This window comes from Liolophura sinensis, chromosome 11, assembly GCF_032854445.1.
Source record: "Liolophura sinensis isolate JHLJ2023 chromosome 11, CUHK_Ljap_v2, whole genome shotgun sequence".
NCBI lineage: Eukaryota > Metazoa > Mollusca > Polyplacophora > Chitonida > Chitonidae > Liolophura > Liolophura sinensis.
The window spans coordinates 8,814,411-8,833,384 of record NC_088305.1 but is presented as its reverse complement, the minus strand read 5'-3'; the positions used below and the strand labels follow the sequence as shown (position 1 = coordinate 8,833,384).

Sequence of the window (18,974 nt, the reverse complement as noted above, 5' to 3'; positions counted from 1 at the left end):
TTCACCAAAATTGCTTTTATTCAGTGACACGTAACAGCCCATGCTCTACACATGCATTGACACGTTGAACGTCCATATCATTACAGTAAATTATTATTATTATTATTATTATTGCAGAATATTTTTTCTCATTCACAATGTTAAACTCCATAAGCTTAGTTTCGATGCCCAGAACTCGTTACCTCGGGTGATGTCATAATTATTCAAAAGCAAGTTGTATGCTGGAGAGTAATTTGTTTGACAATGGCTGCACCAACAAGCGGTTATAGAACAAACCCCACACAGTATTTATTTATTTATTTGATTGGTGTTTTACGCCGTACTCAAGAATATTTCACTTATACGACGGCGGCCAGCATTATGGTGGGTGGAAACCGGGCAGAGCCCGGCGGAAACCCACCCCACACAGTAACACAGCCTACACCACTTTCCGTGTGAATAGACTATATCCCTACATTTTTCTAAAATCCATCCTTGTGACATGGTGAAAAAAAAAATTGAAAGAGAGAAAAAAAATTCCATTGTGCAGAACAAAAAATTGGTTTAGAAGACAATTTTTTTTCTAACTCCCGACTTTTTAAGTTGAGGTCACAAGATTACAAATCGCGGCCTCGAGGTTAAAATTCGAGGCCCCGACATAATTATCCAATCATAAGGGCTATGCTATAATCTCATCAATATATAGGGGACTATTGGCTGATCGTCAGTGCTATTATGCCTTTGCTAATTACCTTTTGTCACTTGTAAATTATACTTTCTCAGTCCCAAGATGTTCTTTTAGACGACGAGGAACGCCAACACGATTTATAGTATAGCCTTCAACAACCTGGGATTATTATTAATAAAGTAAACACTCAACCAAATAATAAGATTATTTATAAAACTTATAACAGCCGTCATCAAACATGTATGTCACATAAAGTTAAGGCTTTTGGTCCTAACGTAGGCCGAAATACGTATATACTTAGTTCCACCCTGGCTTGATCAAGTATATGTGTTCGAATACTGTCTTACAGGCTAATTGAAGACGTGTAGCATAGAGAGCAAAACCAGAGCTATTACAGTTGAGACTGAAAGAACTTGACCAGGCTTTATGAGAGCGGGGCTGAAGGCTGTATTTTGTACTTTCTTTTTTAATTAGTCCTTATATATAAGTCGGTGTAGAGCGGTGTATTGTTTTATTCTTTCAGCACGTCATTGTTTCTGCGTAGATCTAGACGTGTCTGTCAAGCAAAGTCGTGGGCCTACACGTACATGAAGTTCACAAGTGCTGCAGCGTGGCAGCTGAGAATGTGTTTTTAAACAGATTGGAATTGACCTAGGTAGGCGATCATGCCCATTGTGACCCTCGTTCTTGATTTAAAATACAAGTTATTTATCGAATGGTAAGATCCTAGTCAAAACATGTAGTTGTCAGTGAGAGATACTGACTGTTTGATATATATGTACATATATGGACTAAATAAAAATAAAATACAAAATACAGCATGCAGCCCCGCCCTCGTGTATCCCAGTCGACTTCTTTCAATCTCAACTGCAACAGCTATATGTGAGACACTATTCGGCTATATGTAGGCCTACTTGATCCAGCCAGGGTGGAACTAAGGCAAGCTATATATACGTTAGGACAAAGGCGTTAAGTTTATGTCTGAGGACGACGGTGAGAAGTTTTAAACTTATCGTGTTAGTTCCTTGAATGTTTACTTTATTAATGATAATCTCAGTTTATTGGAGGTTATATTATAGATCGTGTTGGCGTTCCTCGTCGTCTAAAAGAACATTTTGGGACTGAGAAAGTATAATTTGCAAGCGACAAAAGTTAATTTGCAAAAGCATAATGGCCTGGACGATAAGGCAGTAACCCCCTTTGAAAATAGAGCGTAACTCTTAATTATGATTGGTCAACTCGGGGTTCCGATTTTTAAATTCGGGGGTTAACAAAAATTTCTCTTCCAAAAAATTTTCTTTTTCACCATGACATTTTTTTCAACTTTTCTCTTCCAAATATTTTTTTTTTCACCATGTAACTTTAACGGCTCGGTATACACACCTTACTGGTGAAACGCAAGTGATATTCAGCTGTAGAGTTATCGGGGCCGGTGGGTCGGTTTTGAACCCATACCTAGTCAGTCTTAAAGACTGACAAGCAACACTTCTTCCCAGTATTAACATTATGCATGTATAGTGGAGCGGAGCACAGTGTGTGATTTGATGAGGGGAAATATACTTTTTATATAGCTGAAGAGAAAAAAAATAGGTAACAAAAAATACTTTTTGAAACATGACAAGAAATTTATTCCTCTGTTCAAAATTTTTTTTTTTTTTTCCACTTAACAACACATATGTGTATCTGCGTATCGGTACAAAGTGTGGTCATTGGCGTGTTTCGGGTCGGGGTGACCGTGGGTCGTTCGTGAAAGTGGGGATTTCCCGTGCTATTAATAGATTCACAATGGCGAAGTAGGTTGCATGCAGCATCCTTGGTCGTGCTGATGTGTTGTTGGTTTGGAACGGAAATCATGAGATGATTGGAGGAATAGTTCACCAGGTCCAAAAATGGGTAAGGTGTCATATGGCACATATTTAAAGCATGAAAAATGGGGCCTGATGTGTTGAGATTCCAAATGAAATTGCTTTAAGAGACACGCAGTCTTATCAATGGGCCATTACAACAACAACCCCATGTTAACTGACACCGTTGTTGATACCGAACAGAAACGAATGATTTAAGGTTGTACTTTATAGAAAATTTATGCACAGTAATAACTAAATATTTTTTCGGCTAATGACAGTTTTGTCTTTCCCAGTAAGAATATCATTATACAACAAAATTCTACAGTTACTTCCTAACTATATAGAAGAGATATAGGGCCTAAATTTTACCCCATTCAGCATTCTCTTTACAGGGCATGCAATTCTTAAAGAGATTGTTGTGTAGGGTAGAATGTTCTCGCCCCATCACCTTCCCGAAGTTGGAAAAAAAACCCAAACATGCCAGACGTTGATTTGTGTTGTCCAATTCAGAGGTTAAAATAGCTGGATTATTGTTGAAAGATGGTTTACCAATACTGGCTTTGACATATTAGATTTCTGGCATTTTAGGGAATTGGTGTATAGCAAAAATAAGGTAGGGTTTGAGCATTTTTTTTTTTTTTGAGAGAAATCCTCCACATTGTATCTATATGACCAAAGCTGGGCGAATAGGAAGGTCCAGCTTAGCTTTGGGCTACCATTTTATGTACAGATTTTCACACCATGCAGTAAGAAGAGGTCTCTTGGCAGTCAGTATAGAATTCATCTAAAATGGATAACTTTCTGATGTTTTATTTTAAGTGAAACAGGGATGAAGGAGGTGGGGATCAATAATGTACTAAATACATAACGGTGTGTGAGATTCTGTTGATGTTAAAGTAGTGTTTAGGAGATGTTGTTTGGCCTTATATGGTGCTAGGGTGGATGCTACTACTACCTCAAACTGTTTAACATGTACCATATTGAATAAATATGAATAAAATTTTAAAATGATATGTGTTGAAGGAGGGATTCAAGTTTGGACTGACGCTTTATTTGCACATGCACAACACATATTAACTACTGGTACTGTATATGTTGTTATCGTCTGTTGCAGGAATCATCTTTCCAGAGATGCCATGAAACCAGGACATGACAGTCCCAGGTTTTGAAAAATGATGATTTTCTTCAAGCTGTATTATCAAGCCTGTGACATTTTTGGCTTGGGGAAAAGGTGTACAAGAGTTAGCAAGAGAGCCAGTGTGAAGTGTGCTGTTGAGGGAGTAAGAGGGAGTTAATTGTCTCTGACCCAGATCTTATCGAATTGAATGATGTATGCACAAGGCCATTTTGATTGATGTCAGGGCTCAGATAATATAGCTTTGTTGTTTACACTTGTATAATTCAGTAACGATAACATTAAATATGAAGTCTTTCTGTTCGTGTCTTATAACAGTTTTTTGATATTTTTCAAAATAGGTGCTTCTTATGAATATTAACTTTCATTGGGTGACCACATGATACTAAACCTCAGTATTATCTGGTTCTGACACTATCATGTCCAGAAGGGAAAATAGAAGAAATTTACTTTAATAATCTCAGTATTGAAATGTACTTTTTTTATGGTAGATATAAATGTATATTTACAAGCCCAAGTTGATATTAAATACATCATCATTTTATACACAGGTCATAGTAAGTCTTGATTTGTCTGATAACCCAAAGTATAAATAACTGTTTGCATTTTTTGTTTTTTCTTGTTCGAGTTGTGCAGACATGTGTTTTTTTTTGTGCCAAATATATGAATATGTTAATATTGCTCTGTATGTAATATTAAATTTGTCCATGCCATTGCCTTCACACTTTCTCGTATAACTTTCATCCATTTTTTCTGTGGACTACACAGTATTTGTATTGTCCAAGTTTTCACAGCAGTTTACCATGGCTTTTTTAAATTTAAAGGGTTTTTACAAGTTTGTTATTGGTTTTATGTTGGGGTTTTCTGCAAATTTTCTGTTAAATCTGTATCAAGAGATTGATTGTATTGACAAGATAAGTATTGAAAAAGCGTGTGCCAAAGTTAGTGAGGAGAAGCCAGTTGGTCATGAAGTTGATGAGCTCATAGATGATGTTAATATCCAGATTCCTGAGTCCTACAAGCCCAAAGACATGTACGATGTGTTGCGTTATGAATATTTGAATCGTAAACACATATACAGTAACTTTGACAATGAGCCGAAGATTCGGCTATTAGGCCACCAGAAGAATGACTTGATAGGAATTGTGAACCAGGCAGTGACCCTGTTCAAACACAAGAACCCAGGAGAATGGAGGCTATGGGAAGTAGTTCAGGCATACCGAAGGCTGGACCCCCAGCGAGGGGAGGAGTACAGCCTCACTCTCAACCTCACTCACTCCCTGGACAATGCCAGGAACAGCGTTCTCTATCAGCTGGAGGTGGTGAAACCCTTCAGCCCAGCTCATCTCTTGGAGCAGCGCCCGTTCAACGGTGAGTCGCGACTTTACATCATTGTGCCTGTGTTCAACGCCATGCAGAAGTTCGGCAAGTTCCTGGCAAGGTTTGAGAAAGTCTGCCTTAAAGCTCGCGCTCTGGTTGTGCTGGTTGTTGTGTCGTTCATTACGGATACCAACGTACAGAAGGATCCTGTTGGACAGAGTATCCGCAACTTATCCGCCAAGTATGGGAGCCGGTACTTTATGTATATCCACACTTTCCATATGTTCTCTCGTGGATTTGCCCTGGATCTTGCCGTCAAAAGCATGCCAGGGGACAAACTTATTTTTTTCTGTGACTTAGACATCTCCTTCACTGCCGACTTCTTGCACAGGTGTAGGACTAATGCAATCTACAGCCAACAGGTGTTTTACCCAATCGTGTTCGCTCAGTACCACCCTCGCCTGGTTAAGGCTTACTCACCTGAGTCTGAGTCATCTAACCTCGTCGACATTAACAAAAGTACAGGTGAGTATAACATGACTTAACTTGACTCATGCAAGATTTGAACCAGTGACGTATGGTTTATCATTTGCCTAGCCTGTACTTTCAGTATGTTCCACAACCAGACAAAAGGATTCATATACTGATTATCCCATGCGTCCACAAGAGTAAGGGATATTAAGTTTGATGCCATGTTCCTGCTAAACACTGCCAGGGATATTACCTTTAATGCCACGCTTCTATGTAGAACAGATCAAGGGATATTAATTTTAAGGCCATGTTCCTGCTAAACACTGCCAGGGATATTACCTTTAAGTCCACGCTTCTACACTGAACAGATCAAGGGATATTAATTTTAAGGCCATGTTCCTGCTAAACACTGTGAGGGATATTACCTTTAATGCCATGCTTCTGCGCTGAACAGATTAAGGGATATTAATTTTAAGGCCATGTACCTGCTAAACACTGCCAGGGATATTACCTTTAAGGCCACGCTTCTACGCTGAACAGATCAAGGGATATTAATTTTAATGCCATGTTCCTGCTAAGCACTGCCAGGGATATTACCTTTAATGCCACGCTTCTATGTAGAACAGATCAAGGGATATTAATTTTAATGCCATGTTCCTGCTAAACACTGCCAGGGATATTACCTTCAATGCCATGCTTCTACCTAGAACAGATCGTGGGATATAAATTTTAATGCCATGTTCCTGCTAAACACTGTGAGGGATATTACCTTCAATGCCATGCTTCTACGCTGAACAGATCATGGGATATTAATTTTGAGGCCATGCTTCTGTGAGGAACAGAGAGAGGAATGTTAATTTGGATCTATCTCTCTGTCCATCCCTTCAGCTTTGCGTTCCATGCAATAAACTGCTCAAAATATTTTCTGATTTTGAGAAACTCTTTTTGTGCAGGTTCAGGCTATGGAATTTTTAGATCATGTTTGAAAAGCAGCCCAGTCTGTGGATACTTTTCTGTGTTTAACTTCAATGAATTCTGTGATTCTAAGCAGTGTTCTATACAATATTGTCTGATGTTGGAAAAAAATTTAGTGTCATTTATCAGCTAATTTATCATACATCAGCTTTAAATTCTTGTCTAATACTGCAAATGTGTTGTCTGATACAGCAATTTCTTGTCTGATACTACAAATGTCTTGTTTGATATTGGAAATGTCTCGTCTCAAGTTGTCTATACTACAAATGTCTTGTTTGATGCTGCAAATGTTTTGTCTGATACTGCAAAATTGTTGTCTGGTACTGCAGATGTCTTGTCTGGTACTGCATATATCTTGCCTGGTACTGCAGATGTCTTCTCTGGTACTGCAGATGTCTTCTCTGATACTGCAGATGTCTTGCCTGGTTCTGCAGATGTCTTGTTTGATACTGCAAATGTTTTATGTGGTACCGCAGATGTCTTGTCTGGTTCTGCAAATGTCTTGTCTAATACTGCAAATGTCTTGTTTGGTACTGCAAATGTCTTGTTTGGTACTGCAAATGTCTTGTGTGGTGCCGCAGATGTCTTGTCTGGTTCTGCAAATGTCTTGTCTAATACTGCAAATGTCTTGTTTGATACTGCAAATGTCTTGTGTGGTGCCGCAGATGTTTTGCAACCCTACATGTAACAATCTGTGTCCTGCTCTCTTGTCGTCAGGTCACTGGGTGCATTACGGGTATGGCATAGCCTGTATGTATGCGCAGGATTATCGTGAAGTGGGCGGATTTGACCTGTCAGTCAAAGGTTGGGGCGGAGAGGACGTGCTTCTCTACAGGAGACACGTCAGAAGTAACCTCAAGGTGAGACAAGTACGGTACATGTGCGTAGCTCGTGGTTGTTGGCAGTGAATTAGTCGTTTCTCATTCTGAATGTCATATACTCATCGTAAACTGTGAAGAGGCGTTCCAAGATCTATTTTCAACCTATGACTCCAGTTTCCAAAGGAATGTGTGAAAAATGGTACACAAGATTGTAAATAAATCTGTCCGCTTCGGGAGCGGTAGATCCAAGGTCAATCCTGGGTTGAGTCACACCTAAGACCTTAAAAGAGGAAGTTGTAACTTCCTCGCTTGAAAGTTCAGCATGAAGGGGATAATGCAACAACTGGTTGACCTGTATCAGTATAATGGCTCTGGCGGAGTGGCTTACTTGCCTTTGGTAAGTCGTCTCAGTGAAGCATCACTAGATAAAGAGCGATTGAAATCTGTCCTGCAACAAGGAGGCACATTACATGCACTCTAAACATTCATTTGTTGTTATATGACTGATAAATTGTTAAGTACGAGGTTAAACCCCAAGCACTCACTTACTCACTTAAATAAATCTGGTAAAATGTATCAGAGAAGCAGTCGTCAGTTTTCAGTGATGCAGGAAAGACAGTCGATTTTGTAGGCATGATCTCCAATCCAAAATTCAGCCCTTAAATAATTTTCAGGTCATTACCCTACCTTATGTATCTTTCTGGCCAATAATTAAGCATTCAGGTGTTAATTACTGACTGTTTAAAAATAAAAGTTTTTCTTCTCGTGTCCAGGGAACTGAGCAATCATTTATGTGAAATAAATTTCAGATCAATACAGAATATTAACGTAGAATTTGTTCCAGGTCAAGCTAAATAAATATAATTTTGCCCCAGAAAATGATAATTATCATATATGTGATTTTGAGAATGAGGTCATGAGAAACAAACAATAAGGTAACAATGGCCTATCTGTAGAATCCAACTTTAAGACCATGTCTCAGTGAAAATATGGATTTCTCAGCATTTTACCCTCACCTCAATCAAATTTTGCTGTATTAACTAAATGGCAATTTGCTGTAACCAAATAGCCATTTGCTGTAACCATATTTTATTTTGCTGTGATCAAAAGGCATTTTGCTATGACCTGAATGACCTATGAATGACAAATTTCTGTGACCAAATAGCCTATATAACCATTTGCTGTAATGGCATGTATCTCTAACAAAACAACAATTTCTTTGACCAAATGACATTTTTGCGGTGGATGAATAAATGGCAACTTGATGTGACTGATTCAAAAGCCAGAGAAATAAATGTCAATTTGCTGTGATGACCAAATTGCAAATTGCTCTGACCATTGATGATAGACAGCCCCAGCCAATAACATATAGCCTTAGAAGTTAAACTGATTTATATATATATATATATATATTGTGTGTGTGTGTGTAAGAATGGATTAAATAGGAGTTATTGCCATCTACATATGTATCTGTTTGACAGGTTTTTCGCGCGATGGATCCAGGCTTACTTCATATCTACCATGACAAGTCATGTGACCGCACCCAGCTGAGTGCCAGCCAGTTCCGAATGTGTCAAGACGCATCGGCTCAGGGGTTCGGCTCCCAGCAGCAGCTGGCCAAACATATCTTACTGAGAAACTGCACCCTCAACTAAACAACAATGTTGGGAGATCTGGTATCAAACTGGGGTTGTGTTATACCAAAGATAATTGTATTTGTTACTGCCTTACTTGGAACCCAGTACTGAGAGGTTAGCGTAAGAAAATAGGACTGTTTGACCTGGTGTCAGCATAATGTGAACAGGTGGGGTGTCATATCTGGTGTCTTCAGCATGATACTTCAATGGTGGCAGTGTGTTGAAGGCAAGGAAAACATGACACAGTATACACATGTATGTTCACATCGAATGACACCTCACTGTCATATACAGGTCCACTGGGTGGGGTGTCATATCTGGTGTCTTCAGCTTGATACTTCAATGGTGGCAGTGCGTTGATGGCAGGAAAACATGACACAGTATACACATGTATGTTCACACCGAATGACTCCTCACTGTTATGTACATGTACACTGGGTGTGGTGTCATATCTGGTGTCTTTGGCATGATACTTCAGTGGTGGCAGTGCGTTGATGACAAGGAAAACATGACACAGTATACACATGTATGTTCACACCGAATGACACCTCACTGTCATATACAGGTCCACTGGGTGGGGTATCATATCTGGTGTCTTCAGCTTGATACTTCAATGGTGGCAGTGTGTTGATGGCAGGAAAACATGACACAGTATACACATGTATGATCACACCGAATGACTCCTCACTGTCATATACACGTACATGTAACTATAATATTGTTAAGTAGGGCTAATCATCACCCAGTGATAAATATACCACATTACACTGTGTATGTCCATGTACAGTATGTGTATATCTCAAGTGCATCACATATTATGTGTGCAATTATCACATAATATTTTGTGTGCAATATTCACATACTATTATGTTTGCAATTATCGCATATTATGTGTGCAATATTTAAGAGTTATCAGTTATCATGTGTGCAAGTATCACATATTATGCATGTAAATCCATATCTTCTATGTGAATATAAAGGTCATGAGTGTATTGCACATATACATGTATAAATATACTGTATAAAGCTTTTCTGTTGCATGAATGTCTCCTGTTTTTGACAATAGATAGGCATAATCTGCTATTTTGTTCACACTTGTTGAAAGAGGCATAATAAAAATCATGTTGAAGAAAATTGTACATGTACCTCAGATAAAAAGCAGAGGCCAGTTCACAAAGCAGCAGACGACATTTTTTTGTCGTACATTTGCCGTAAGATATTTTGTGCATCACTATTACTGTACCATTGTCCTGTATGTGCAATTATCGTACATGTAAGACTTCTTTTTGACAGTGGTCCCTGTACTTTAAAGTTAAGTGACAAGACTCTAGGTGTACCTACCATGTTGATTGTTGTGTAGTGTGTACTTGTCATTCTTTTTGAACCATACAACGAGAAAATGGGGCCTCCGTGGCTCAGTCGGTTAGCGCGCTAGCGCAGCGTAATGACCCAGGAGCCTCTCACCAATGCGGTCGCTGTGAGTTCAAGTCCAGCTCATGCTGGCTTCCTCTCCAGCCGTAAGTGGGAAGGTCTGCCAGCAACCTGTGGAATGGTCGTGGGTTTCCCCCGGGCTGTGCCCAGTTTCCACCCACCATAATGCTGGCCGCCGTCGTATATGCATATTCATAGCTTATTAGCATATTCATAGCTCATTATACTAATGCATATGCATGTATGACTATTGTTAACATGATCCGTTGATAAACATACAATATATAAAATGATATATCAGTGTATCACATATAAGTACTGTATTATTATGTGTTCAGTTGTCACATATTATTTGTGCTGTTTCATGTATGAAGTAATATCACATAAATACATGTACACAAACATGTATGAAAAAAGTATCAAATACATCTTATTCTTTGATATGCATACCATGTGTATATTTGTTTGTAGCCGCATGTAGGTTCTTTGTCAATTCTTTGTTTGTTTGTTTTTTTAAAACTTAACAAGGTTTAATGAAATCCATTGAAGAAAAGCATACATGAGTGTGTACTTGGTTTAACTATGTGTACAATATGTGTACCTGCGTTCATGAAGGTGTACTTAAGGTTACTACATGTACATTATTGTGTATTTCTGCTCATTTACTTTCATGTAGATGAACAAACTGAGAAGTGATTTGTTTGTATACATGTTTACATGTATATGTGTTTACATGTGTACATGTACTTACATGTTTATATGTTTACATGTACTTACATGTTTACATGTACTTACATGTTTACATGTGTGTAGGCTACATGTATCAATCTAGTCTGTGTTGAAGAAGTCAACAAATAAAAATCCTCTGTTGTTAAATTTTCATTTTTTTTACAGTGTTCCTCTGTAGTTCATACATATGTGCACGTAGGAAGGTGCTCGAGTATTTTTTGAGGTGTGTGTGGGAGGGATGAAGGGGGTGGGGGTGGGATGGAGAGAGGGGAGTGATCAGTGTAATCTTAAATCTAGCACTGAATGTGTACCATCATGCATTGTAAAGTAAATATGTTTTCACAACATTCTTTGGCGTCAAGAACATTGTACATGGAAGTCACGCTCTCATGCTTTCGTTCATACAGAAGGTCCAGCTCAACTACCAGATTGATGCACTTATAGGCCTGTATACTGATTGGTGTAAAACTTGGTAGTCAGGAATATTTATAGTGGCAGTTCGCACATATTACAGTTGGAGTAAACCATGCTCTGGCCTTCAGCAAGAGTATTTATTTATTTGATTATTGTTTTACGCCGTACTCAAGAATATTTCACTTAAACCACGGCAACCATCATTATGACGACCATCCGCAGGTTCCTGGCAGACCTTTCCATGTATGGTCGGAGAGGAAGCCAGCATGAGCTTGACTTGAACTCGCAGTAACCGTATTGGTGAGAGGCCTCTGGATCATTGTGCCATGCTGACCTGCTAACTTCCTTGACCATGGAGGCCTCATCAGTAAGAATATGTACCGTACCGACTTTACACTTTCATGTGGAGCGCTAATATTCATTCACTTGCCGGGAGAGCCCAATGTGCATCTTATGTCAGTGGAATTTAAGCAGTCTCAAATAAAAATTCATGTAAGATGACCTGAATGTCCAGATGAGCCCTGTTGTTACTGTAATTCTTCAACCTCTCCGTGTTTATTCAAGCTTATTGTAAACGCATTATTCTGTGTTCACTGATAAAATTATCCTTTTTGGTGAAGCCCTGAAACTGAACAATCCAATCATTGAACATGTAGTTTGCATATAAATTGCACTGAAATTTGCTATTTCAGCTTGTGAAATTAGGGTACTGCCACAAAACCGTGAGATAATTGAGGCAAGAAAATCTGAAAACTTCTTGTCTGTAGCTGGAATTGAACCAGCATTTTGTGAATCTGAATATTCCAGGGTACCTGTTAACCCTCGCACTGCACATATGTATAGCATTGATGCTGCACTCTTTATGAGTTATGTGTAGCATCAATGGGATACTGACTTCCTCTGTGTTGTACACGTACATTGGTGGGGGGGGGGGGGGGGGAGATCATCAGCAACCTTCAGGTGGTTGTTAACTCCCCCAGGCTCTGTAATGCTGGCCACCATCGTGTAAGTGAAATATTCTTGTTTACAGTGTAAAACCCCAACCTAATAAATAAATACATCAGTATTATAAATACGTACAGTGCCATGGATAATTGATGCCCTGAAATATTCAGCTCCGGAAAATTTTTTTTGACAAGTGCAGGGTATCTTAAAAGTTTGTTGTACACTTATGTTGATCAGTATAAGTAGATGTAGGGCCTACATGTTTTTTGGTAGGCACAAACATTTGTTTTCCAAGTCTAACAATATTAACAGTATTATTAACACCATCACAATGTACCTGTAATAGTTAAGAAGAGAAAACTTTATTGATGTATCAAAAGCAAACAAGAAAGCAATGTCATGTAATGAAGAACAATTATGTCATCCATACTACCTGGATAGATTTTCATCGGCCTATCCATCAACATACATGTTTTCATTGGCCTATCCATTAACATACATGTTTTCATCGGCCTATCCATTAACATACATGTGCCTACACACCCGTAAACTAAATGTTAATAATAAAAAAAGAAAAAAAAAAAATAGCCTGCAGACAAGTGACTATTCAACACTGAAAACATCTCGGATGAAAGAAAAAAACCAAAACACACCAACAAAAAATGTGTTGACAATGAAACCCCTTGGCCTCAAAACAGTCAAAGGGACAAAACTCAACAAATGTCTCATAAATTTCATCTATAAAAGGTGAAATCGTGTCCTATTTTGAAGAAAATTTGCGTTGAGAAACAAAATTTTCGCATTACTTATATGCGTCTAACCCATCTTGCACTTTCCCCATCTCCCCAAACCCCCTCCCAACAATGCCCAACATAAAACTTACATGTATATCCAAATTTCATGATTCTAGCCTTATTCTTTAGAGTTGCTGAAAGGGGACATAACTACATGTACCTCTGTGGATCAGAACTGAAAGATTAATGTTGCATCGGGTCAACCATCGCATTTATTTCGACAAACACTGGTACTGTACGTGTATTTTATATACGAAAGAAAGTGAATTTACATTTGATTTATTGTGAAATTCATGTCTGTAAACTTTACTCTTTCAATGAAAATTATTTTAAATAAACACTTTATGTTTATTAAAGTTTTATCTACCGGTACATGAAGCTATTCATCCATAAAAACCATGGTGCAAAATTACGTCTCTTTATAAACCCAACTGATACAAACAATTTCAATTCACAGGGCCACATTTATAACACGTACTCTTCAAATGCTTTCCAAGAATCTTCAGCTCTTGGCTTTAACAATTTTAATGACCACTGCCATGCGTTGTTGAGTTCAGAAACATAAAGCTTGTTCTATAAAATCAATGTTCATTTGAATTTTGTACTAGTATGATACGGACAGCTTTTAGGACTTTTCCAAAATGGCTCATGTGCATTTGACGTACTGGTCACAGGAACGAGAATTTAGAGTGATATGTCTTGAACATGTTTTCTACATGTATATATAAAAAGACAGATCAAAAGTGTATTTTTTTTTCTCCCATGCAATAATTAATATATGATCCAGAACACATTATTAGGAGGTCATTGATCATGATCATGACCTCGTGGTATTGATCATGATCATAATATCATGGTATTGATCATGATCATGATATAATGGTATTGACCATGGTCAAATACATACACCCAAACCAATTTATTTCTTTATTTATTTATTTAATTGATGTTTTACGCCATACTCAAGAATATTTCACTTATACGATGGTGGCCAGCATTATGGTGGAAAGAAACCGCGCAAAGCCTGGCAGAAACCCATGATCATCCGCAGATTGCTGGAAGACCTTCCCACATATGGCTAAACGAATTTAAATCATTGCAGGGACCAGACCTGCTTAAAAATTTGGGCAGCTCTTGTTTCTTCTTCTCATAACTTAACTCGGTTAAAATCAAGCGAATGCATGTACTGTATATCTCATATCATGCCTGACATGCTTGTACCTATCTTATAGGTACTAAAACTTAACTGACAAGTAATATTAAATCAAACCTTTCCAACTTCAAATTTTACACCAAGGTTAAAGTGGAGTTAAAATTGCAAACCTTTTCAGTTTGGTCTTAATTTGGGTGAGTTTGGTCATCTGCTGAATTATGGCACCCCAAAATTGCTCTTATCTTCGACGTGATATTCTGGTTGCCTATATTAATGATGCATACGTGTACAACTGCACTTTGAAAACACAGACCTGTATATCCAAAAAAAACAAAAAAAATACAATAACTTTGCACAAAGGAAAATACTGGCACAGTTTGGGCTTTTTTGGTCAATGGGCGTGCCCAAATTTTAGCTCCATTTAACTCCCAACCGACTACATTTACACATATATGTAGCATACATAAGTACATATATACACCTTCACTTTGAGAATGTGTATAACAAAAAACATCAGTGTAAAAGTTAACAAATAAAAAAAAAATTTCACAAAAAATACACCGGCAAAGCTTGAAATAGAAAACACTTCTTCAAATGAATAATTATCATTGACATTAAGAGAATAAAAACTCCCATGAATTGGAACAGCAAACATAACACCAAAATATAAGTATTTGAGATATATATATATGTGTGTGTGTGTGTGTGTGTGTGTGAAGTTACAAAGTTATTTTTCAAACAAAGACAAAAAATTGTCTGACAATAATTATGTCCCTAAAGTTGTTGCTGCCATGATCAGATACTGTTACAAACAATGTTTCAGAACTAACTTTCACAAAATGTTAACACATCAATATGCACTATAAAATTTTAGTAAAGATTTTACTTTTCTTTTTTACAAAAAAAGTGACATAAGACAGCATTTACAGTACATGCTTGTATGAAAGGGAAAGAAGAACGGTTTTGACCAGGTTAAGTTTAACAGGATTTGTACTCAATTTACATTTCATATTTCAAGGTTTTTTCAAATAAGCTGCAGTTAATATTCAAGGTATTTTTTTTTTTAAATTAAGACTATATATACAGTATATTAAGCAGTGAATAGGTGCTTCGGGTTTAATGCCTCACATAACATGCATTATTTCAGTCATATAGGGATGGTGTCTACTTGTGACGGTGTGAATTTATGCACCACACAAAATTTACGCCTGGTAATTTTCAAGGTTTTTTAAGATTTTCGAAGTGGCATACAGACCAGAGTTCAACCCATGTCACATTGTGCAGGCTCTACATTATACGGTTAAAAGGTTATAATACCGAATTTTTTTTCATTTTCCTCTTTATGAATAATCTTCAATATTGTACAAGTATCTACCTTCCCATGCTAAAATGCACTGATTTGCTCAAAGTGCCATAAAGTAACACAGTTATGGCACAAAAGGATGTCACCATTATGTCAAAACTCACAATTCTCTTTAGCAACTCACAAAGACGCTCGGGTTGAAAAGAACTAAACAAGGTGACAAAGTACTAGTATTCTGTAAAACAACCCAAATGGCGTTCTTTGTCGGCCCTTTACGGAGGGGACCAAATTTTCCAACTCATACAACGGCTGTGCCCTCAACTTTGTATGACTAAAAATAGCACTGATTTCAACATCAAACACATATCACACAAGTCATCCGAAATAATCATAGATTGCAATGTCACTCTAGTGGGCAGATGGCACTGCTAGTTTAGTAGCCACAAGAATTTCTTCCCTTTAAGGGTGGAGAACTCTAGTGGGTAGATGGCACTGCTAGTTTAGTAGTCACAAGAATTTCTTCCCTTTAAGGGTGGAGAACTCTAGTGGGTAGATGGCACTGCTAGTTTAGTAGCCACAAGAATTTCTTCCCTTTAAGGGTGGAAAACCCCATAACTAAACAGCCCCCCCACCCCACACACACACACCCCCACACCAACCCAGCTCAAATGACTTCTATATAAAACTGGCTTATCTCTGGACTATTACACTGACTGCCTGTACATGGCAGCTGTATATATATATATATAGGTGATTATATGGCACACTTTGATAGTACTGCTTAGCTAGGATATGCATTAAGAAATTCCACCCATCCTTCTGGTTCATATTTTATGTATATTGTAAATAATAGCTGGGCATATAACATAATCTTGATTATGCTTGTCAGTCATATTAATAAATTTATTTATTTATTTGATCAGTGTTTTACGCCGTACTCAAGAATATTTCACTCATACGACGGCGGCTACATTATGGTGGGAGGAAACAGGGCAGAGCCTGGCAGAAACCCACGACCATCCGCAGATTGCTGGCAGACCTTCCCACATACAGCCGAGGAGGAAGACAGCATGAGCTGGACTTGAACTCATAGCAACCGCATTGGTGAGAGGCTCCTGGGGTCATTACGCTGCACTAGCTCGCTAACAAACTGAGCCACGGGGGCCTCTCATATTAATAAATACTGACGATCTGGACAAAATTCAAAGGCAGCAAAAAAACAAAGCAATCTTGATACTAATTCAATGTGATAAATGCAATATTTAAAGATATGGTGATCTCCAGACGTTAGCTCAGAAACCATACATGTTAAACAAAAAAAAATTGGAGCAGAAAATATAAAGAAGTATGAAAAAAAAACTGTGTTCAATTTGTTGGTAATTAAGCAGATGCATGTATCTCAGATTGCATGATAATTAAAGTGGCTAATATCAGTCTGAAGGCACGGAATGTTGGGAAAACAAGACAAGTTGAAACCAAAAAAACACAATGGCACCATTAGGCCAAAAACCAATTTAAATTGTTGTTTAACAGGCAGAATAAACATTTTTCAATGTTGGAAGAGGGTACAAAAATAAAACTTGAAAATCATCTAATATGTGGAAAATATGGGCTATCTCAGCTATTCGCAGAAGACAGGAATTCATAAAAACCTCCAGATCAGAAAAAAATAAAAGTGGATTTGAGTTTTATTTTTATTACATTTTTTGTGATTTTTTTTAGAGATGGATCACCCATAAATAAAATTAGTGTTGCCTTACATGCATTTTATAGACAAAGTCACTAAATACTACAAACTAGACAATGATGCATCCGACAATTGTATGTACATTTACATGTATCAACAAACACCAGGCATGGTACTTCCTACATGCAGGGATTAGAAAAAAACAAATTTTAACTAGCAGCGCTACACGCAGTAGTCATAAATAGAAGTACATAGAATATGTTTCTTAAAACAAGTGTTTTAAGAAAGGATTCATGAAATGCATAACCATGTTTTTGTACTCTGTACTAGAGTTTTTTTTTTTTCATTTTTGAGGCCTATTTTATACTTCATAATAATCCCTCTACTTCAAGCATATTTTCGGTCAATGATCAGAAATATTTAGAAAATGATGTCATCATTGAACACGCAGGGATCATGTGGCGTCAGCATAGCGCCCCCAATTCGGACACTGCCCCCCCCCCCCCCCCAAATAAAGTTGTTATGACAGGTCTCCCTAAAGATGTCACCACAGCAGGCTACTTAATTTCCCAATTGACTGCTGAGGCATGACGAAAACTGTAGTTTAAAGCCATTTTTATGTCCCAAAAAGAAAGCTGAGAAGCTTTTTGGTATCTGAGTGTCTTTCATTGTGATTTTTCTGTTCCAAAAGAAGCTAGATGGAATTATTTAAGTTATATGCAGGAAATCCTAAGGAACAGAGCTAAAACCATGATTCAAAAAGAGGATATAAAATGAAGAACACCATTTTATTACACTATAATATTGCAAAATTCATTTTCAGATAAAACTATCAGTATTTTTGCAATATTAGATAAGTGTGAATTTTCTCCAATGTTTCTGTCATAGTGACTCCAGATTCACAACTGACGACATGCTCAAAAATTCCTGAATACTGACGCAAACAAAAAAAGATAGCAAATATTCCCTTAAAATAAAATAGGACTATTTTATTACTTAAAGCTGGGGACACACTAGACTGATTTTTTTCACTTGTAGGCATGAACTTAATTGCCCGCGAAATACACTGACGACAATCGTAGCATAGTTGCAGACACAACAGGCGCATTTTTCTGCTGATCGTTGTCAGTAGGTTATGTCATGTGATCTAGTAAAGCATGTGACACAAACAAAATGTTGCAGGTCAACACAATTCCGTGCTGTTTGACGGGTCACACTTGATCGTCACGATCGCCGAAATTCGCTGTAGCAGACACACTACACACTAGTGAAATCGCCGCCATAATTCTTCAATAGTATCTGACATGTTTGATGGAAGCAAATTTCAGGAGGGGGGGGTGGGGGTGCTGGGGGGCAAAATGATCAACAGCAAATTGCACCGTCACCGGTGCGGATACACTAGACAGACTTTTACAAATTCACAAAACAATACCACTGTCCGAGTGAAAAAATCCGTCTAGTGTGTCCCTGGCTTAATCTCTGAAGTGTTTGCTGCACTACAGCAAATTTAGAAGTGCATGTACAACAATTTAAATAGCAGCTATATTTCATGAATCCTTTACATGTAACACAAGTACACTGAATGTCAGTGCATTACATTCTCATCAGTGCAAACAACAAATGCACTGCGTTTTTTAAACAAAAC

General features: G+C 37.8%; 1 protein-coding gene across 1 annotated transcript; it reads left to right on the top strand.

The window, feature by feature from the left end:
• Nucleotides 1-2,477: 2,477 nt before the first annotated feature.
• Nucleotides 2,478-10,268, top strand: LOC135477636 (chondroitin sulfate synthase 1-like). Its single transcript, XM_064757801.1, has 4 exons — nucleotides 2,478-2,560; nucleotides 3,629-5,494; nucleotides 7,133-7,275; nucleotides 8,718-10,268. Exons 2-4 carry the CDS (start codon nucleotides 4,453-4,455, stop codon nucleotides 8,889-8,891), a joined length of 1,359 nt encoding a protein of 452 aa, XP_064613871.1. The 5' UTR covers nucleotides 2,478-2,560; nucleotides 3,629-4,452; the 3' UTR covers nucleotides 8,892-10,268.
• Nucleotides 10,269-18,974: the final 8,706 nt, after the last annotated feature.